The sequence below is a fragment of the Oncorhynchus gorbuscha genome, linkage group LG08 (assembly GCF_021184085.1).
Source record: "Oncorhynchus gorbuscha isolate QuinsamMale2020 ecotype Even-year linkage group LG08, OgorEven_v1.0, whole genome shotgun sequence".
Taxonomy (NCBI): Eukaryota; Metazoa; Chordata; class Actinopteri; order Salmoniformes; family Salmonidae; genus Oncorhynchus; species Oncorhynchus gorbuscha.
This window is the reverse complement of record NC_060180.1, coordinates 8,282,600-8,306,991: the sequence shown is the minus strand read 5'-3', so window position 1 is coordinate 8,306,991 and position 24,392 is coordinate 8,282,600. Positions and strand designations below refer to the sequence as shown.

General features: G+C 43.8%; 1 protein-coding gene across 7 annotated transcripts in view; it reads right to left on the bottom strand.

Annotated features, from left to right (window-relative positions):
• The window catches only part of LOC124041149 (mitogen-activated protein kinase kinase kinase kinase 3-like), a 91,067-nt gene that overhangs the window by 28,557 nt on the left and 38,118 nt on the right, over positions 1-24,392 (bottom strand). For all 7 annotated transcript variants that reach the window (XM_046358376.1, XM_046358378.1, XM_046358380.1 and 4 more), the window contains exons 3-6: positions 1,026-1,116; positions 722-786; positions 205-260; positions 70-117 (exon numbers count right to left, since the gene is read on the bottom strand). In XM_046358376.1, the coding sequence (XP_046214332.1) occupies positions 70-117; positions 205-260; positions 722-786; positions 1,026-1,116 (260 nt within the window). The remainder of the gene's footprint in view (positions 1-69; positions 118-204; positions 261-721; positions 787-1,025; positions 1,117-24,392) is intronic.

The window sequence follows — 24,392 nt, the reverse complement described above, 5'->3', positions numbered from 1 at the left end:
AAACAAGGTTTGAAAGTCAATCGTCTCTACTTGAAAGCACGCTTATTGCCATCATTGACATGGCATTACCTTAATGTCTCTGTGCATTTTGCCTTTGTTGTGGAGATAGTACAAACCCTGTAAGGAAGGGAGAAAACAACATATCACTAATTCTTAGTCAATCTGACCCGTAGATTCACACGTCAGCAGGGGAACAAAAGGTACCTGGAGGGTTTCCCGTGACATATACGCAATCTGAGACTCGGACAGAGGCCCAGTCACTGGACAGGAGGGAGGAAGAGGGCAGAGTTTAAGAGCAAGGCAAAGTATCTGAAGCATTTCATACACACGTTTGAGATCAACACCAGATGTTTGACTTACGAGTGCTATTTACTGTGCTGGCTGGCTGGCTATGACAGCTTAAGTGGGAGAGTGGAAAGAGTGTGGATATTGATTGTAACAAGCTTTCATCTATTGTGCTTTATGGTCTGTTTTTAGATGAAAACACAGCTATTCTATTATGGTGACTGTGAGCATGGATGAATGCATAGGTCACCACATTGTGAGTGACTTTGTGAATGTGGGAACGGGTGTGTGCTTGAAGAGACTATGTGCGCACGTGTGTGTGTGTGTGTGTGTGTGTGTGTGTGTGTGTGTGTGTGTGTGTGTGTGTGTGTGTGTGTGTGTGTGTGTGTGTGTGTGTGTGTGTGTGTGTGTGTGTGTGTGTGTGTGTGTGTACTACCGTGATAAATATCCTGCAGAGATCCTCCTCCGCAGTACTCCATGCTGATCCATAATTTATCTCTCCTGAAGGAGAAGGGACAGACCACAAGAAAGCAAGACTGATGCTGTGAGTCGTGCTGTCCCAATCAGACAAGTCTCGATTAGACCAAAGACGGACATTTTAGCTGTACTTTAAATTTTGCTCCATTCAAAACGACAACATAGTCAATATCATGCCTGAAATAGCTGTATCATTTGAGTCCAACTTCAGAGAGTTGTAATACTGTCTATCCATACCGGATCTATCAGTATGCCAGTCTTACCGGAGATAGCTGCCGAAGTAGGCCACGATGTTGGAGTGTTTGCAGTCCTTCATCACAATGATCTCCTGCTGCACCACCTCAAAGTCCTCACCTGTTAATCAAACAGTCAGTCATCCGATCAGTTACATGGTTAGGCCACAAAGCACTAGCCTGGTGGCTAGATCATGTTCAGGCCATAAAGCACTAGCCTGGTGTCCTAGATCATGTTCAGGCCATAAAGCACTAGCCTGGTGGCTAGATCATGTTCAGGCCACAAAGCACTAGCCTGGTGGCTAGATCATGTTCAGGCCATAAAGCACTAGCCCGGTGTCCTAGATCATGTTTAGGCCATAAAGCACTAGCCCGGTGTCCTAGATCATGTTCAGGCCATAAAGCACTAGCCCGGTGTCCTAGATCATGTTTAGGCCATAAAGCACTAGCCCGGTGTCCTAGATCATGTTTAGGCCATAAAGCACTAGCCCGGTGTCCTAGATCATGTTTAGGCCATAAAGCACTAGCCCGGTGTCCTAGATCATGTTTAGGCCATAAAGCACTAGCCCGGTGTCTTAGATCATGTTCAGGCCATAAAGCACTAGCCCGGTGTCCTAGATCATGTTTAGGCCATAAAGCACTAGCCTGGTGTCTTAGATCATGTTTAGGCCACAAAGCACTAGCCTGGTGGCTAGATCATGTTCAGGCCATAAAGCACTAGCCTGGTGTCCTAGATCATGTTCAGGCCATAAAGCACTAGCCCGGTGTCCTAGATCATGTTTAGGCCATAAAGCACTAGCCCGGTGTCCTAGATCATGTTTAGGCCATAAAGCACTAGCCTGGTGTCTTAGATCATGTTCAGGCCATAAAGCACTAGCCCGGTGTCCTAGATCATGTTTAGGCCATAAAGCACTAGCCTGATGGCTAGATCATGTTTAGGCCATAAAGCACGAGCCTGGTAGCTAGATCATGTTTAGGCCATAAAGCACTAGCCTGGTGGCTAGATCATGTTCAGGCCATAAAGCACTAGCCCGGTGTCCTAGATCATGTTTAGGCCATAAAGCACTAGCCCGGTGTCCTAGATCATGTTCAGGCCATAAAGCACTAGCCCGGTGTCCTAGATCATGTTTAGGCCATAAAGCACTAGCCCGGTGTCCTAGATCATGTTTAGGCCATAAAGCACTAGCCCGGTGTCTTAGATCATGTTCAGGCCATAAAGCACTAGCCCGGTGTCCTAGATCATGTTTAGGCCATAAAGCACTAGCCTGGTGTCTTAGATCATGTTTAGGCCACAAAGCACTAGCCTGGTGGCTAGATCATGTTCAGGCCATAAAGCACTAGCCTGGTGTCCTAGATCATGTTCAGGCCATAAAGCACTAGCCCGGTGTCCTAGATCATGTTTAGGCCATAAAGCACTAGCCCGGTGTCCTAGATCATGTTTAGGCCATAAAGCACTAGCCTGGTGTCTTAGATCATGTTCAGGCCATAAAGCACTAGCCCGGTGTCCTAGATCATGTTTAGGCCATAAAGCACTAGCCTGATGGCTAGATCATGTTTAGGCCATAAAGCACGAGCCTGGTAGCTAGATCATGTTTAGGCCATAAAGCACTAGCCTGGTGGCTAGATCATGTTCAGGCCATAAAGCACTAGCCCGGTGTCCTAGATCATGTTTAGGCCATAAAGCACTAGCCCGGTGTCCTAGATCATGTTTAGGCCATAAAGCACTAGCCCGGTGTCCTAGATCATGTTTAGGGCATAAAGCACTAGCCCGGTGGCTTGATCATGGTTAGGCCATAAAGCACTAGCCCGGTCGCTAGATCATGGTTTGGCCATAAAGCACTAGCCCGGTGGCTAGATCCGTTTGTGCTTTAGCCACATCCACGTGACATGTTGTTGTCATGCCATACAACGATAGAGAAGTTAGCTTAAGCATAAACAGACACGCTACCAGGCCAACACAGCAAAGCATTTATCGCAAGACACAGACACCAAGACATTAAATCTTTCTCAAATTCAAGCAGATGGTAAACATGAAAGAACTTGTTTTGATCATCATTAGGCTGTGCGCAAGTGGAGGCTGTACAGGAAATATATTGATGCAGAAATTGAAAGCAGCGCTAACTGCATCAAATCCAGATATTTTAGAACACCTTCAAACACTGGGACATGTCTGAAAGAGCCCAGGCTTATTTATATGAAATGACAGCACAGCTCAGCATGGATAAAATAGCTAAAAAGACTATTATTTCAGTGGTGTGCCAGCTTAAAAATATATCTTATTCAAATGTAAAAGTGACTGTTTCAGTTGCTTCATCTATACTGTAAAAGTGACTGTTTCAGTTGCTTCATCTATACTGTAAAAGTGACTGTTTCAGTTGCTTCATCTATACTGTAAAAGTGACTGTTTCAGTTGCTTCATCTATACTGTAAAAGTGACTGTTTCAGTTGCTTCATCTATACTGTAAAAGTGAAATCAGAGAGACTCTTGCATCCATCCACACTCAGAACCATCTCTGACAGATTGCTTTTGACAACATTAAGAATGGCTGTGGGTGAATATTGTAGAGTTGGCTTCTGCATACATAGGCTTAGCATACATAGGCTTACATAGCACTAGCCCGGTGTCCATGGATCAAGATGATTTTTGCACCCTTCGAGCTCTGACACCGAGGTGACGGTCTACCGTCTGATGGATACCCTGGCTGTGGCTTTCAGGTTTTATCTGGGTGTCGAGCCCCTCAGATATGTGACTGTCGAAGCAAATTAGTGCCCTTCCTGACCCATACCGCGAAAGCAAATCCCTGTTACTATGGTAATGAGTCTGACCCAAGGCCCCGGCAGCTATATTGACAGGAAGTGTGGAAGCACAGTGGACAAAAAGCATACAGCTGCAATCGTTCACGTAAGCCTTAAAAACAAGTTATGCATAAAGGCTAATCCCTTTCCAGTCACTAAAACCTGCTATGAATTCATGTGGGTCAATGGCCAAATGATTCATCCTTGCGCAACTACCTATATCCTGCTAGCGCCCTGAGCAGGGATAGAGCCACACAGCTTGCTAAGTGCTATCACTGTCACTGGGACATGGTAGGCTAGGCTATATCATCCAGCTACACCAGTGTTTACACCTGGACGCTGCAGCATGACAGATTGATTCTGCGTCAAAGATGGCCCTGATAGGTGACTGTTCTCCTCACGCAGTGGCGTGTATTCATGGATGCCAAGGGAAGTCGGGGTTCCCCCCAAAATATAGACCAAAAACAAATAACCAAAAATGAATCTCGTCTCAGTGTTTCATCATTTTCCTTCAATTCGCAAGAGGCTGAATTGTATCTCACAGGAGAAAGCATCCGAACGGGCGAAACAGCACCCGTCTCCTTACGTGTAGACCATCTACACCTGCATTTGGAAAGTATTCAGACCCCTACAATTTTCCACATTGTGTTACGTTACAGGCTTATTCTAAAATATATAAAATTGTGTTTTTTCCTCATAAATCTAGACAATAACCCATAATGACAAAGAAATAAAAAATGTTTTTATTTTGTGCAAATTTATAAAGAATACAAAACTGAAATATTACATTTAAATAAGTATTCAGACCCTTTACTCAGTACTTCTTTGAAGCACGTTTGGCAGCGATTACAACCTCGAGTCTTCTTGGGTATGACGCTACAAGCTTGGCACACCTGTATTTGGAGAGTTTCTCCCATTCTTCTCTGCAGATCCTCTCAAGCTATGTCAGCTTGGATGGGGAGCGTCGCAGCACAGCTATTGTCAGGTCTCTCCAGAGATGTTCGATCGGGTTCAAGTCCTGGCTCTGGCAGGGCCACTCAAGTACATTGAAACTTATCCCAAAGCCACGCCTGCATTGTCTTGGCTGTGTGCTTAAGGTCATTGCCCAGTCTGAGGTCCTGAGTGCTGTGGAGCAGGTTTTCTTCAAGGATCTCTCTGTACTTTGCTCCGTTCATCTTTCCCCTCGATCCTGACTGGTCTCCCAGTCCCTGCCACTGAAAAACATCCCCCCAGCATGCTGCCACCACCATGCTTCACCGTTGGGATGGTGCCAGGTTTCCTCCAGACGTGGAGCTTGGCATTCAGGCCAAAGAGTTCAATCTTGGTTTCATGGGACCAGAGAATCTTGTTTCTCATGGTCTGAGAGTCCTTTAGGTGCCTTTTAGCAAACTCATGTGCCTTTTACAGAGTGGCTTCTGTCTGGCCACTCTACCATAAAGGCCTGATTGGTGGAGTGCTGCAGGGAAGGTTCTCCCATAACCACAGAGGAACTCTGACCAAAGCCCTTCTCCCTCGATTGCTTAGTTTGGCCAATTGTCCAGCTCTAGGAATTTAAGAATGATGGAGGCCACTGTGTTCTTGCAGACCTGTGTTCCCACTGGCCTCTGTGTTCTTCCCTTCCCCAGAAGGGTACCAAAACATAATCCTGGCTCGGAGGTCTATGGACAATTCCTTCAACCTCATGGATTGGTTTTTGCTCTGACATGCACAGTCAACTGTGGGACCTTATAAAGACAGGTGTGTGTCTCTTCAAATCATGTTCAATCATTTGAATTTACCACAGGTGGACTCCAGTCAAGGATCATCAATGGAAACAGGGTGCACCTGGGCTCAACTTCGAGTCTCATAGCAACGGGTCTGAAAACGTATGTAAATAAGTTATGTAACTTATGTAAATCTGTTTTTTATAAATTGGCAAACATTTCTAAAAACCTGTTAATGCTTTGTCATTATGGGGTAGTGTGTGTAGATTGATGAGGGGAAAAAAACATTCAATCCATTTTAGAATAAGGCTGTAACTTAATAAAATGTGGAAAAAGTGAAGGCGTCTGAACCCTTTCCGAATGCACTGTGTCTGTTGCCGTCTGTATGACACTGACCTCCCTTGACAAAAAAAAGTATTAACTTCTTGCGGATCAGTGGGACGCTACCGTTTCGACAATTTCCGGTGAGCGCCAACATCAAATTAAATTGCGATAAATATTAAACTTTCATGAAATCACAAGTGCAATACATCAAAATAAAGCTTAACTTGTTGTTAATCCAGATGCTGTTTCAGATTTCAAAAGGGCTTTACGGCGAAAGCAAACCATGCGATTATCTGAGGACAGCACCCAGCACACAAATGCATAACAAATGATTTTCAACCAGGGAGTTGCGACACAAAAGTCAGAAATAGCTATATAATGTATGCCTTACCTAATCTTCTGTTGGCACTCCAAAAGGTCCCAGTTACATTACAAATGCTCCTTTTGGTCAATCAAGTCCTTCTTTATATCCATAAAAACTCAGTTTAGCTGGCGTGTTTTAGTCAATAATCTACTCAGTTTCCCTCCTTCAAAATGCATACAAAATGAATCCCAAACGTTACCAGTAAGTAAACTTATCCCAACAAGTCAATCAATGTTTATAATCAATCCTTAGGTACCCTAATACGCAAATAAATGCTCAAATTTAAGACGAAAAATCGTTATTGTCTTTACTGGAGAAAAATACCAAAGAACGCGCTCTCATTCACGAGCTTGAAAACACTACAGCCAAAATGGAAGCCACCTAGAAAAACTACCATTTCTGGCAAATTTTTCTAAAAACCAGCCTAGTGGAAGCCCTAGGAACTGCAATCGGGCACAATTTCGTCCTATTATCAAAGTGCCAGCCATTGAAATCAGTGGTAGGGCGAAAAAAAGTTTTTGGGGATGGTTTGTCCTCTGGGTTTCACCTGCCATTTCAGTTCTGTTATACTTACAGACATTGTTTTAACAGTTGTAGAAACTTTAGAGTGTTTTCTATCCAAATCTACCAATTATATGCATATCCTAGGTTCTGGGCCTGAGTAGCAGGCAGTTTACTATGGGCACACTTTTCATCCAGACGTCAAAATACCGCCCCCCTATCCCAAATAAGTAAAAAAAAAAATGTCAATCAGTGTTGAGCTAAACTGAGCGAGCTCAACTGTGAATGGTCTTGGTGCACCTAAACAATACGTTTCAAAGGAAGCCAGCTTGGATTTGGCATCCCTCCTATCAAATCCTATTGAGAGCATACGTCATTGACAGAAAAACTGGAATTGTTGCATCTTGTTGTGTTGTTGATTTCTTAGCCAGCTAGCTAAAATTGGCCCTTTCCTAATTAGCCATGGATGGAGATAGGGATTTGGACTTGTGGTTTTACTTAATTCTCCATACTGGCCAATGAATATAATGGAGATTCTGCTCCTACCATTAATTCATACGTTGTTGTGGCCCTGGCCTGAGAGGATGGAAGTTCATTATGTAGCTAGAAGTAGAAGGTTAATACTAACTAGGTAACATTGCCCATGAATGGAAGTTAGGCTAACATGCAAGAATTTTAGCCAGGTAGCCTAGAATAACAAAAACTAAAAGTGGGTACTGTATGACAAAGTCATAGATTGTTTCATCAATATGAAAGAGAGGCGGATTGCATTGGCGTTTCTCTACAAGTAGGGTGAGTTAAAATGTTTTTCTACTTGCACTAACACACACAGAGAAATCTTTAGCTTACGTTGATTGGACTAACTTGTTTTTTGGTATCTTATAGTTGTCACTAAATTAGACTAAGCAGAGTTGATTTGATGATGTTGAAGTGTAAATGGTGCTACAATAGTGGAGGCAGCTCCTGTTATCTTTGTGACTTGCGGTACCTCTCTGTGGTTCTAAATCAATAGTTGTTTAGTGACGGAAACATTCACTTGTTTGACCATGCTGTAGGTAAAGTAACTGTCTGTTACTGTACATGAAATATGTTTTGTGGACTTCACTGGACAGAGGTTGCTATCCGGTTTTGTGATAAAAACTATTTATTCTGCCACTGTGTCTTCTTATTGTCTCTGCCTTTAAGTCTATATAGGCATATGGACTAACGCGTTACAGAGCAAACAAAGCAATTATCACAACACATGGGATGTTGGCATTTGGCTTTGGGGGGGAGGGGGCTTTGTTTCCCCAGTGATTTTACCCACGCACCGCTACGGTCCTCACGTCACCTCTCAAGGATAACGAACGGCAACACAAAAGGGAAAATAAGGGCAAATCATAGGCTACAGCGCAGAGGCAAAAGAAGGATTCTGGGCCGAATCCTGAATGACATCCAAGCGCAGTTTACAAACTTTTGCTTCAATCCTAAATTATGTGTCAATAAGGTATTGACATGAAAATTGTGAGTTGTGTACAGATAACTCTTAGGACTCAACCCTGGGAGACGTCAGCTCAATCTGAAGATAAAGTCAACACAGTGCTGTGTTTTAAGGCTTCCATTGTTGTCCTTTAGTGCCTGATGAAAATGACTGGCACACCGGTGCAATGGCTTATCAAATCAAGCTCAAGGTTTTTGACTCTGAAATCCAGACCCAGCCGTTCAGATGCTCACACTGCATAAATCACATTCCAGTCAACCAATCAGTGAAGACTGAGCCAAATCCCTCACTGATGCTTAGTAGTACAAAACACCTTGTTCTGGCATACATTCACTACTAGAGCATACCATTCACTATGTAAACCCTGAAGCTACAGTGCCTTTGGAAAGTACTCAGACCCCTTGACTATTTTTCACATTTTGTGGTATATGGCCTGATATACCACGGCTGTCAGCCAATCAGCATTCAGGGCTCGAACCACCCGGTTTATAATCCATAGTAGCCTATTCACTGTAAGGATTCAAATAGATCTTTATCACACACACACACACACACGTGTGTTTGTTATTCAATGACGCAGGCTTTAAGACAGTCAATCCTGACATGTTCTGATGGGTGTGCCAGTCCAAACTGCGAAACATATTATTTCCTAATGGTTGCATAGGGACTGTATTGTGTTTCATTAGTCTGATTCCATTAGCAGTTTGATTGCAGAATGCTGCTGCTGGTAGTAGACCCTGGGTAATACAGGTCCTGCCTCCTGACGAAGTAGTCAAAACAAAAAGTCTAACTTTCTTCTAAATAAAAAGTTGTGGTAGCAGCGTTTGTTGGATCATGGAGCATGTAAGGAGTTGCATTTGCAGGGTGGATGTGAAAAACACCCCATTTAATCTGCTTATTCCAGTTTACTGTTTGAGAACTGTCTGAAGTCAAAGCTAAAATACCTTTTCTCAAAGCCAAGCAACTCAGTTGTCAACAGAAGGAAAGTTTGAGGAAAACCTTGAAGCATGTAAGCAAAAGCACAAGTCTGAAGCGTGACATTTCCATATCTCCTAAAGCCAGTCTCCATAAGCGTGTCCTGTAGTCATCACTTTGTGTATAGATCTCAAAGCCGGGGAATAACACATACAAGAGGGTGGCGCGCACACACACCACACACACACAAACACACACCCCACCTACTTAGAAGCACAGACATTTGAAAACACACACACCACACACACAAACACCCCACCTACTTAGAAGCACAGACATTTGAAAACACACACACCACACACACAAACCCACACCCCACCTACTTAGAAGCACAGACATTTGAAAACACACACACACACGCACAAGCAATAGGGAACAGAGACAATGGAAAGAATGTGATAAGTACAGGGCTTCGAACACACTTAAGAGAAATCTAAAAATAAAGTGCTTGTTCGAGTGAACAATAACACATTCCTCTGACTGTGGCCACTGCATTTCCATGGAGCGTGCGTCCACATTGGCCTTTCTATAGGACAATCAGCCTGACAGCTAGCCTAGCGACACAACACACAGAGAGAGAGAGAAATAACAAACCCCAGATAATCGTTCCCCTCTGTTAATGTTAATACATTAACAACATTGTGAATGTGTGTCAGAGAAAGCAAAAAAGAGGGATCATCTCCTCCCGTTATGTTATAGGTGCTATTGAAAACTGCTGGCTCTCAGCTCTTTTACCCACATTTAGGTTATGGCTCTAGGTTTTCCCACGTGGCAAGACAACTACACATGCCGCACAACAACACAGTCAGCAATGAGATATCCTCCAACCGTTTGAGGGCAGGTGAGCGGGAGTTTCCATACAGGTTTTAAAGGGAGAGGTGAGCATTTTACATTCAAGTCATTTAGCAGTCGCTCTTATCCAGAGAGACTTATAGTTAGTGCATTCATCTTAAGATAGCTAGGTGAGACAGCCATAGTAGCCATAGTAAGTACACTTTTCCTCAGTCGCTTACAGCAAAGTCAGAGCTAATAACCCATGTGGTGGTCAGTCTAGCTGCACAAACTGTATGAAACAGCACAGACTGCTAGGGCGGCAGGTAGCCTAGCGGTAAGAGCGTTGGGCCAGTACCCAAAAGGGTGCCGGTTTGAATCACTGAGCCGACAAGGTGAAAAATCTGCCGAGGTGCCCTTGAGCAAGGCACTTAACCCCAATTGCTCCTGTAAGGCTGCTAAATTAATAATATGTCAAGTTACAATATCTCATATGGGAAGCAATGATGCAGTGTGCGGAAGGGACAACTGGTGTGCATATGGCTTTAGCATATTCAACACTTCCCCAATGTATTCTGCAGGACAGAGCCATTTAAAAAATAAACATTAAAAAATAAATAAATACTTTATTTAACTAGGCAAGTCAGTTAAGAACAAGTTCTTATTTTCAATGACGGCCTAGGAACAGTGGGTTAACTGCCTGTTCAGGGGCAGAACGACAGATTTGTACCTTGTCAGCCCGGGGATTTGAAATTGCAACCTTTCGGTTACTAGTCCAACACTCTAACCACTAGGCTACGCTGCCGCCCCGTTTTGACACACTACTTTCTTAACTACTGGCTCAAATTATACAAAAACTGTGCTGCATAATAATAATAATATATGCCATTTAGCAGACACTTTTATCCAAAGCGACTTACAGTCATGTGTGCATACATTTTACGTATGGGTGATCCCGGGAATCGAACCCACTACCCTGGCGTTACAAGCGCCATGCTCTACCAACTGAGCTACAGAAGGACCACTACACTTTAAATATATAAAGAAATATGAAGGGTTGGAACGCAACCAATGTATGATAGGTACCAGATAAGACATTGGGAAGCATTCCATTTCTTCCCACATTGCCTTAATTGGCATTGAAATGAATTTGTGAAATGCTGAAACATGGGGAATGGTCTGTTCATTTCGCACATGGCCATCGTCTTGTCTCAGTCTTTACAATTTAACAGTCTAATGAACACCTTTTATGCTTTTCTCTCTCATCAGTCATGATTTCAGTCTGGATTCTTTGTTCACAGTACGTTTTTTATTTTATTTTTCATTTCACCTTTATTTAACCAGGTAGGCTAGTTGAGAACAAGTTCTCATTTACAACTGAGACCTGGCCAAGATAAAGCATAGCAGTGTGAACAGACAACAGAGTTACACATGGAGTAAACAATTAACAAGTCAATAACACAGTAGAAAAAAAGAAAAAAAAGAGTCTATATACAATGTGTGCAAAAGACATGAGGAGGTAGGCGAATAATTACAATTTAGCAGATTAACACTGGAGTGATAAATGAGCAGATGGTCATGTGCAGGTAGAGATATTGGTGTGCAAAAGAGCAGAAAAGTAAATAAATAAAAACAGTATGTGGATGAGGTAGGTAAATTGGGCGGGCTATTTACCGATATACTATGTACAGCTGTTAGCTGCTCAGATAGCAGATGTTTAAAGTTGGTGAGGGAGATAAAAGTCTCCAACTTCATCGATTTTTGCAATTCCTTCTAGTCACAGGCAGCAGAGTACTGGAAGGAAAGGCAGCCAAATGAGGTGTTGGCTTTAGGGATGATCAGTGAGATACACCTGCTGGAGCGCGTGCTACGGGTGGGTGTTGCCATCATGACAAGTGAACAGAGATAAGGCGGAGCTTTACCTAGCATGGACTTGTAGATGACCTGGAGCCAGTGGGTCTGTCATTGAATTCATGAATTAGATGTAACTATAAACATTTAGTTTGTTTCTGCTTTTGATTTATGAGCATCTGGCTTACGTGACATGGTCACCCTGGGAGCGATTACAGTTATGGAGCTGCTTGATACGAACTGCGCCGCCTCAGGCCTGCAGAATGCAGACACATTAGGACACCCCTAACAACCCTAACAGACACATTAGGACACCCCTAACAGACACATTAGGACACCCCTAACAACCCTAACAGACACATTAGGACACCCCTAACAACCCTAACAGACACATTAGGACACCCCTAACAACCCTAACAGACACATTAGGACACCTCTAACAGACACATTAGGACACCCCTAACAATCCTAACAGACACATTAGGACACCCCTAACAACCCTAAGAGACATTAGGACACCCCTAACAGACACATTAGGACACCCCTAACAATCCTAACAGACACATTAGGACACCCCTAACAATCCTAACAGACACATTAGGACACCCCTAACAACCCTAACAGACACATTAGGACACCCCTAACAACCCTAACAGACACATTAGGACACCTCTAACAGACACATTAGGACACCCCTAACAATCCTAACAGACACATTAGGACACCCCTAACAACCCTAAGAGACATTAGGACACCCCTAACAGACACATTAGGACACCCCTAACAATCCTAACAGACACATTAGGACACCCCTAACAATCCTAACAGACACATTAGGACACCCCTAACAACCCTAACAGACACATTAGGACAACCCTAACACCCCTAACAACCCTAACAGACACATTAGGACAATCCTAACACCCCTAACAGACACATTAGGACACCCATAACAACCCTAACAGACACATTAGGACACCCCTAACAACCCTAACAGACACATTAGGACACCCCTAACAACCCTAACAGACACATTAGGACACCCCTAACAACCCTAACAGACACATTAGGACACCCCTAACAGACACATTAGGACAACCCTAACAGACACATTAGGACACCCCTAACAGACACATTAGGACACCCCTAACAACCCTAACAGACACATTAGGACACCCCTGACACATTAGGACACCCCTAACAACCCTAACAGACACATTAGGACACCCCTGACACATTAGGACACCCCTAACAACCCTAACAGACACATTAGGACACCCCTGACACATTAGGACACCCCTAACAACCCTAACAGACACATTAGGACACCCCTAACAGACACATTAGGACACCCCTAACAGACACATTAGGACACCCCTGACACATTAGGACACCCCTGACACATTAGGACACCCCTAACAACCCTAACAGACACATTAGGACAACCCTAACAGACACATTAGGACACCCCTAACAACCCTAACAGACACATTAGGACAACCCTAACAGACACATTAGGACACCCCTAACAGACACATTAGGACACCCCTAACAACCCTAACAGACACATTAGGACAACCCTAACAGACACATTATGACACCCCTAACAGACACATTAGGACAACCCTAACAGACACATTAGGACAACCCTAACAGACACATTAGGACACCCCTAACAACCCTAACAGACACATTAGGACACCCCTAACAACCCTAACAGACACATTAGGACACCCCTGACACATTAGGACACCCCTAACAACCCTAACAGACACATTAGGACACCCCTGACACATTAGGACACCCCTAACAACCCTAACAGACACATTAGGACACCCCTAACAGACACATTAGGACACCCCTGACACATTAGGACACCCCTAACAACCCTAACAGACACATTAGGACACCCCTAACAACCCTAACAGACACATTAGGACACCCCTGACACATTAGGACACCCCTAACAACCCTAACAGACACATTAGGACACCCCTAACAACCTTAACAGACACATTAGGACAACCCTAACAGACACATTAGGACACCCCTAACAACCCTAACAGACACATTAGGACAACCCCTAACAACCCTAACAGACACATTAGGACAACCCTAACAGACACATTAGGACACCCCTAACAACCCTAACAGACACATTAGGACAACCCTAACAGACACATTATGACACCCCTAACAACCCTAACAGACACATTAGGACAACCCTAACAGACACATTAGGACACCCCTAACAATCCTAACAGACACATTAGGACACCCCTAACAACCCTAAGAGACATTAGGACACCCCTAACAGACACATTAGGACACCCCTAACAATCCTAACAGACACATTAGGACACCCCTAACAATCCTAACAGACACATTAGGACACCCCTAACAACCCTAACAGACACATTAGGACACCCCTAACAACCCTAACAGACACATTAGGACACCTCTAACAGACACATTAGGACACCCCTAACAATCCTAACAGACACATTAGGACACCCCTAACAACCCTAAGAGACATTAGGACACCCCTAACAGACACATTAGGACACCCCTAACAATCCTAACAGACACATTAGGACACCCCTAACAATCCTAACAGACACATTAGGACACCCCTAACAACCCTAACAGACACATTAGGACACCCCTAACAACCCTAACAGACACATTAGGACACCTCTAACAGACACATTAGGACACCCCTAACAATCCTAACAGACACATTAGGACACCCTAACAACCCTAAGAGACATTAGGACACCCCTAACAGACACATTAGGACACCCCTAACAATCCTAACAGACACATTAGGACACCCCTAACAATCCTAACAGACACATTAGGACACACCCCTAACAACCCTAACAGACACATTAGGACAACCCTAACACCCCTAACAACCCTAACAGACACATTAGGACAATCCTAACACCCCTAACAGACACATTAGGACACCCATAACAACCCTAACAGACACATTAGGACACCCCTAACAACCCTAACAGACACATTAGGACACCCCTAACAACCCTAACAGACACATTAGGACACCCCTAACAACCCTAACAGACACATTAGGACACCCCTAACAGACACATTAGGACAACCCTAACAGACACATTAGGACACCCCTAACAGACACATTAGGACACCCCTAACAACCCTAACAGACACATTAGGACACCCCTGACACATTAGGACACCCCTAACAACCCTAACAGACACATTAGGACACCCCTGACACATTAGGACACCCCTAACAACCCTAACAGACACATTAGGACACCCCTGACACATTAGGACACCCCTAACAACCCTAACAGACACATTAGGACACCCCTAACAGACACATTAGGACACCCCTGACACATTAGGACACCCCTAACAACCCTAACAGACACATTAGGACAACCCTAACAGACACATTAGGACACCCCTAACAACCCTAACAGACACATTAGGACAACCCTAACAGACACATTAGGACACCCCTAACAACCCTAACAGACACATTAGGACAACCCTAACAGACACATTATGACACCCCTAACAGACACATTAGGACAACCCTAACAGACACATTAGGACAACCCTAACAGACACATTAGGACACCCCTAACAACCCTAACAGACACATTAGGACACCCCTAACAACCCTAACAGACACATTAGGACACCCCTGACACATTAGGACACCCCTAACAACCCTAACAGACACATTAGGACACCCCTGACACATTAGGACACCCCTAACAACCCTAACAGACACATTAGGACACCCCTAACAGACACATTAGGACACCCCTGACACATTAGGACACCCCTAACAACCCTAACAGACACATTAGGACACCCCTAACAACCCTAACAGACACATTAGGACAACCCTAACAGACACATTAGGACACCCCTAACAACCCTAACAGACACATTAGGACAACCCTAACAGACACATTAGGACACCCCTAACAACCCTAACAGACACATTAGGACAACCCTAACAGACACATTATGACACCCCTAACAACCCTAACAGACACATTAGGACAACCCTAACAGACACATTAGGACACCCCTAACAACCCTAACAGACACATTAGGACACCCCTAACAACCCTAACAGACACATTAGGACACCCCTGACACATTAGGACACCCCTAACAACCCTAACAGACACATTAGGACACCCCTGACACATTAGGACACCCCTAACAACCCTAACAGACACATTAGGACACCCCTGACACATTAGGACACCCCTAACAACCCTAACAGACACATTAGGACACCCCTAACAGACACATTAGGACACCCCTGACACATTAGGACACCCCTAACAACCCTAACAGACACATTAGGACACCCCTAACAACCCTAACAGACACATTAGGACACCCCTGACACATTAGGACACCCCTAACAACCCTAACAGACACATTAGGACACCCCTAACAACCTTAACAGACGCATTAGGACAACCCTAACAGACACATTAGGACACCCCTAACAACCCTAACAGACACATTAGGACAACCCTAACAGACACATTAGGACACCCCTAACAACCCTAACAGACACATTAGGACAACCCTAACAGACACATTAGGACACCCCTAACAGACACATTAGGACAACCCTAACAGACACATTAGGACACCCCTAACAACCCTAACAGACACATTAGGACAACCCTAACAGACACATTAGGACAACCCTAACAGACACATTAGGACAACCCTAACAGACACATTAGGACAACCCTAACAGACACATTAGGACACCCCTAACAACCCTAACAGACACATTAGGACAACCCTAACAGACACATTAGGACAACCCTAACAGACACATTAGGACACCCCTAACAGACACATTAGGACAACCCTAACAGACACATTAGGACAACCCTAACAGACACATTAGGACAACCCTAACAGACACATTAAGACAACCCTAACAGACACATTAGGACACCCCTAACAACCCTAACAGACACATTAGGACACCCCTAACAACCCTAACAGACACATTAGGACACCCCTAACAACCCTAACAGACACATTAGGACACCCCTAACAACCCTAACAGACACATTAGGACAACCCTAACAGACACATTAGGACACCCCTAACAACCCTAACAGACACATTAGGACACCCCTAACAACCCTAACAGACACATTAGGACAACCCTAACAGACACATTAGGACACCCCTAACAACCCTAACAGACACATTAGGACACCCCTAACAACCCTAACAGACACATTAGGACAACCCTAACAGACACATTAGGACACCCCTAACAACCCAAACAGACACATTTGGACAACCCTAACAGACACATTAGGACAACCCTAACAGACACATTAGGACAACCCTAACATACACATTAGGACAACCCCTAACAACCACATTAGGACACCCCTAACAACCCTAACAGACACATTAGGACAACCCTAACAGACACATTAGGACACCCCTAACAACCCTAACAGACACATTAGGACACCCCTAACAGACACATTAGGACAACCCTAACAGACACATTAGGACAACCCTAACAGACACATTAGGACACCCCTAACAGACACATTAGGACAACCCTAACAGACACATTAGGACAACCCTAACAGACACATTAGGACAACCCTAACAGACACATTAAGACAACCCTAACAGACACATTAGGACACCCCTAACAACCCTAACAGACACATTAGGACACCCCTAACAACCCTAACAGACACATTAGGACACCCCTAACAACCCTAACAGACACATTAGGACACCCCTAACAACCCTAACAGACACATTAGGACAACCCTAACAGACACATTAGGACACCCCTAACAACCCTAACAGACACATTAGGACACCCCTAACAACCCTAACAGACACATTAGGACAACCCTAACAGACACATTAGGACACCCCTAACAACCCTAACAGACACATTAGGACACCCCTAACAACCCTAACAGACACATTAGGACAACCCTAACAGACACATTAGGACACCCCTAACAACCCAAACAGACACATTTGGACAACCCTAACAGACACATTAGGACAACCCTAACAGACACATTAGGACAACCCTAACATACACATTAGGACAACCCCTAACAACCCTAACAGACACATTAGGACACCCCTAACAACCCTAACAGACACATTAGGACAACCCTAACAGACACATTAGGACACCCCTAACAACCCTAACAGACACATTAGGACACCCCTAACAACCCTAACAGACACATTAGGACAACCCTAACAGACACATTAGGACACCCCTAACAACCCTAACAGACACATTAGGACAACCCTAACAGACACATTAGGACACCCCTAACAACCCTAACAGATACATTAGGACAACCCTAACAGACACATTAGGACACCCCTAACAACCCTAACAGACACATTAGGACACCCCTGACACATTAGGACAACCCTAACAGACACATTAGGACAACCCTAACACCCCTAACAGACACATTAGGACACCCCTAACAGACACATTAGGACACCCCTGACACATTAGGACAACCCTAACAGACACATTAGGACACCCCTGACAGACACATTAGGACACCCCTGACACATTAGGACACCCCTGACACATTAGGACAACCCTAACAACCCTAACAGACACATTAGGACACCCCTGACACATTAGGACACCCCTAACAACCCTAACAGACACATTAGGACACCCCTAACAACCCTAACAGACACATTAGGACACCCCTGACACATTAGGACACCCCTAACAACCCTAACAGACACATTAGGACACCCCTAACAACCCTAACAGACACATTAGGACACCCCTAACAATCCTAACAGACACATTAGGACACCCCTAACAATCCTAACAAACACATTAGGACACCCCTAACAAACACATTAGGACACCCCTAACAACCCTAACAGACACATTAGGACACCCCTAACAATCCTAACAGACACATTAGGACACCCCTAACAGACACATTAGGACTAGAGGTCGACCAATTATGATTTTTCAACGCTGATACTGATACCGATTATTGGAGTACCAAAAAGGCCGATACCGATTAATCGGCCAATTATTTTTTTGTAATAATGACAATTACAACAATACTGAATTAACACTTATTTTAACTTAATATAATACATCAATAAAAATCAATTTAGCCTCAAATAAATAATGAAACATGTTCAATTTTTGTTTAAATAATGCAAAAACAAAGTGTTGGAGAAGAAAGTAAAAGTACAATATGTGCCATGTAAGAAATCTAACGTTTAAGTTCCTTGCTCAGAGAACATATGAAAGAACATATGAAAGTTGGTGGTTCCTTGTAACATGAGACTTCAGTATTGCAAAGTAAGAGGTTTTAGGTTGTAGTTAATATAGTATTTATAGGACTATTTCTCTCTATACCATTTGTATTTCATATACCTTTAACTATTGGATGTTCTTATAGGCACTATAGTATTGCCAGTGTAACAGTATAGCTTCCGTCCCTCTCCTCTCCCCTACCTGGGCTCAAACCAGGAACACATCGACAACAGCCACCCTCGAAGCAGCATTACCTATAGCTCCACAAAAGCCGCGGCCCTTGCAGCGCAAGGGGAATAACTACTCCAAGTGTCAGAGCGAGTGACGTTTGAAACGCTATTAGCGCACACCCAGCTAACTAGCTAGCCATTTCACGTTGGTTACACCAGCCATAAGGCTGATAGGCTTGAAGTCATAAACAGCGCTGTGCTTGCGAAGAGCTGCTGGCAAAATGCACGAAAGTGCTGTTTGAATGAATGATTACGGGCCTGCTGCTGCTCAGTCAGACTGCTCTATCAAATTAGACTTAATTATAACATAATAACACACAGAAATACGAGCCTTTGGTCATTAATATGGTCGAATCCGGAAACTATCATTACGAAAACAAAACGTTTATTATTTCAGTGAAATACGGAACCGTTCGGTATTTTATCTAACGGGTGGCATCCCTAAGTCTAAATATTCTTGTTACATTGCACAACCTTCAATGTTATGTCATAATTACGTAAAATTCGGGCAAATTAGTTCGCAATAAGCCAGGCAGCCCAAACTGTTGCATTTACCCTGGCTCTGCGTGCAATGAACGCAAGAGAAATTACACAATTTCACCTGGTTAATATTGCCTGCTAACCTGGATTAGTATTTATAACTAGTGATTATGATTGATTGTTTTTTATAAGATAAGTTTAATGCTAGCTAACAACTTACCTTGGATTCTACTGCATTCGCGTAAAAGGCAGGCTCCTTGTGAGGCATGTGGTTAGAGCGCTGGACTAGTTAACTCTAAGGATGCAAGATTGGACCCCTTGAGCTGACAAGGTAAAAATCTGTCGTTCTGCCCCTGAACAAGGCAGTTAAGCCACCGTTCCTAGGCCGTCATTTAAAATAAGAATGTGTTCTTAACTGACTTGCCTAGTTAAATGAAGGTATACAAATAAAATAATAATACAAAATAAAATGAAAATAATAATACAAAAATCGGCGCCCAAAAATACTGATTTCCGATTGTTATGAAAACTTGAAATCGGTCCTAATTAAATCGCCCATTCCGATTAATCAGTCAACCTCTACTTAGGACACCCCTAACAGACACATTAGGACACCCCTAACAGACACATTAGGACACCCCTAACAGACACATTAGGACACCTCTAACAGACACATTAGGACACCCCTAACAGACACCCCCCACAGACACCCCTAACAGACACCCCTAACAGACACATTAGGACACCCCTAACAGACACCCCTAACAGACACATTAGGACACCCCTAACAGACACCCCTAACAGACACATTAGGACACCCCTAACAGACACCCCTAACAGACACATTAGGACACCCCTAACAGACACATTAGGACACCCCTAACAGACACCCCTAACAGACACATTAGGACACCCCTAACAGACACCCCTAACAGACACATTAGGACACCCCTAACAGACACATTAGGAGGAAAAACGCATAAATATACTTCAGATTAAATTCATAACAACTGTATTGAAAAACTGAGTGAACAGCTTTCGTCGGGTTAGACCCGGGTTTCCCAAAGTCGCTCCTGCAACCCCCTCCCCAGGGCAAAAAGCAAAACGTGCACGCCTTGGTGTCTCCAGGACTGTTTGGGAAACCCTGGGTTAGATGTACATCAAGGGACAAGGCCTACAGACAATAGAGGCACAGTTTTAGTCTAAAAGTACCTTGGTACAGAAGACAGACTAGGGTGCTTCCTCAACAATCGTCAGCTGCATCTCTTAAGAGGATGACATCAAAATACGAGGAGATTTCCTCCACTTGAACTGAAAAACGGACAAGGATGCCACCTTGTAAATTTAGCCTAATCTTCTTTGTGATGCAAGAAATTGTTAATGTGCGCAACAAAATTATATTCACAGTGTGCAGGAAAAATAAAGACCTCCAGCTGTAGTGGTAAAGATATGCATGTGTACTGCATTCCCGGGCACAGAAACACACATTTAGGTGGCAGCTTGGTAGCGTCTGTGGTTGTTTGCAGATAGAACATTCTAAGGAGGCGGAGGCGGAAACTGGGACACTGCGTGTGCTGCATGTTATTTTGTTTGGCTCGCAAGCCGTGCTCCAGACTTGGGGAATGATTGGAATGTAGCCTAGCAACACGCATTCACTTCCATGAAAGGGCTCTGAAAATTACACTCAAACTCAAATTAGACAGAAAATAAACACTTTAGGAGGAGAGACAAGGGGTTTGAATGATGATGCTCATAAATCACAAGCAGAAACAAACTAGCTGTTTATAGTTCCATCTAAATCATTAAAAGCAGTGTACTGTGAACCAACATCTACGCAGAAATCATGACTGATAAGAGAGAACCATAAAAAGGCATTAATTGGACTGTTAAATTGTGAAGACGGTGACCAGACCGCGTGTCCGAATACCCATACTAGTGTACTACATACTTAAACTGCATACTATGTACTCATCGTCGCATTCTATTTAGCACGTACCGTTTAGGAAAAAGTATGCAGTATGCCACGGCCGCAATGCTGGAGAGGCTCCTGATTGGCTGAATAGGTGGGGCGGGGCTGAGTGCGGGTGGATTTTTCCAAATTCAAAAGACATGCATCGCATTAACCAGCCTGATAATAGCTAATTTCCAATGTAATTAATTTCTCTAAACTCTGAATAGGAATGGAGTTCTAGGCCTGCTCAAGTTGGTTATAGGCAGACTATCACAGTCTACCTAATGGAGTTCTAGGCCTACTCAGGTTGGTTACAGGCAGACTATCACATTCTACCTCAGATTTCTAGGCCTACTCAGGTTGGTTATAGTCAGACTATCACATTCTACCTAATGGAGTTCTAGGCCTACTCAGGTTGGTTATAGGCAGACTATCACATTCAACCTAATGGAGTTCTAGGCCTACTCAGGTTGGTTATAGGCAGACTATCACATTCTACCTAATTGAGTTCTAGGTCTACTCAGGTTGGTTATAGTCAGACTATCACAGTCTACCTAATGGAGTTATAGATCTACTCAGGTTGGTTATAGTCAGACTATCACATTCTACCTAATGGAGTTATAGGCCTACTCAGGCTGGTTATAGTCAGACTATCACATTCTACCTGATGGAGTTCTAGGCCTACTCAGGCTGGTTATAGTCAGACTCACATTCTACCAGTTTCTACCAGGTTGATGGCAGTTAGTTCTAGGTCTACTCAGGTTGGTTATAGTTATAGTCTACCTAATGGAGTTATAGATCTACTCAGGTTGGTTATAGTCACATTCTACCTAATGGAGTTCTAGGCCTACTCAGGCTGGTTATAGTCAGACTATCACATTCTACCTGATGGAATAGGCCTACTCAGGCTGGTTATAGGCAGACTATCACATTCTACCTAATGGAGTTCTAGGCCTACTCAGTCACATTCTACCTAATGGAGTTATAGGCCTACTCAGGCTGGTTATAGGCAGACTATCACATTCAACCTAATGGAGTTCTAGGCCTACTCAGGTTGGTTATAGGCAGACTATCACATTCTACCTAATGGAGTTCTAGGCCTACTCAGGTTGGTTATAGGCAGACTATCACATTCTACCTAATGGAGTTCTAGGCCTACTCAGGTTGGTTATAGGCAGACTATCACATTCTACCTAATGGAGTTCTAGGCCTACTCAGGTTGGTTATAGGCAGACTATCACATTCTACCTAATGGAGTTCTAGGCCTACTCAGGTTGGTTATAGGCAGACTATCACATTCTACCTAATGGAGTTCTAGGCCTGCTCAGGTTGGTTATAGGCAGACTATCACATTCTACCTAATGGAGTTCTAGGCCTGCTCAGGTTGGTTATAGGCAGACTATCACATTCTACCTAATGGAGTTCTAGGCCTGCTCAGGTTGGTTATAGGCAGACTATCACATTCTACCTAATGGAGTTCTAGGCCTACTCAGGTTGGTTATAGGCAGACTATCACATTCTACCTAATTGAGTTCTAGGTCTACTCAGGTTGGTTATAGTCAGACTATCACAGTCTACCTAATGGAGTTATAGATCTACTCAGGTTGGTTATAGTCAGACTATCACATTCTACCTAATGGAGTTATAGGCCTACTCAGGCTGGTTATAGTCAGACTATCACATTCTACCTGATGGAGTTCTAGGCCTACTCAGGCTGGTTATAGTCAGACTATCACATTCTACCTGATGGAGTTATAGGCCTACTCAGGCTGGTTATAGTCAGACTATCACATTCTACCTAATGGAGTTCTAGGCCTACTCAGGCTGGTTATAGTCAGACTATCACATTCTACCTAATGGAGTTATAGGCCTACTCAGGCTGGTTATAGGCAGACTATCACATTCAACCTAATGGAGTTCTAGGCCTACTCAGGTTGGTTATAGGCAGACTATCACATTCAACCTAATGGAGTTCTAGGCCTACTCAGGTTGGTTATAGGCAGACTATCACATTCTACCTAATGGAGTTCTAGGCCTACTCAGGTTGGTTATAGGCAGACTATCACATTCTACCTAATGGAGTTCTAGGCCTACTCAGGTTGGTTATAGGCAGACTATCACATTCTACCTAATGGAGTTCTAGGCCTACTCAGGTTGGTTATAGGCAGACTATCACATTCTACCTAATGGAGTTCTAGGCCTACTCAGGTTGGTTATAGTCAGACTATCACAGTCTACCTAATGGAGTTATAGATCTACTCAGGTTGGTTATAGTCAGACTATCACATTCTACCTAATGGAGTTATAGGCCTACTCAGGCTGGTTATAGTCAGACTATCACATTCTACCTGATGGAGTTCTAGGCCTACTCAGGCTGGTTATAGTCAGACTATCACATTCTACCTGATGGAGTTATAGGCCTACTCAGGCTGGTTATAGTCAGACTATCACATTCTACCTAATGGAGTTCTAGGCCTACTCAGGCTGGTTATAGTCAGACTATCACATTCTACCTAATGGAGTTATAGGCCTACTCAGGCTGGTTATAGGCAGACTATCACATTCAACCTAATGGAGTTCTAGGCCTACTCAGGTTGGTTATAGGCAGACTATCACATTCAAC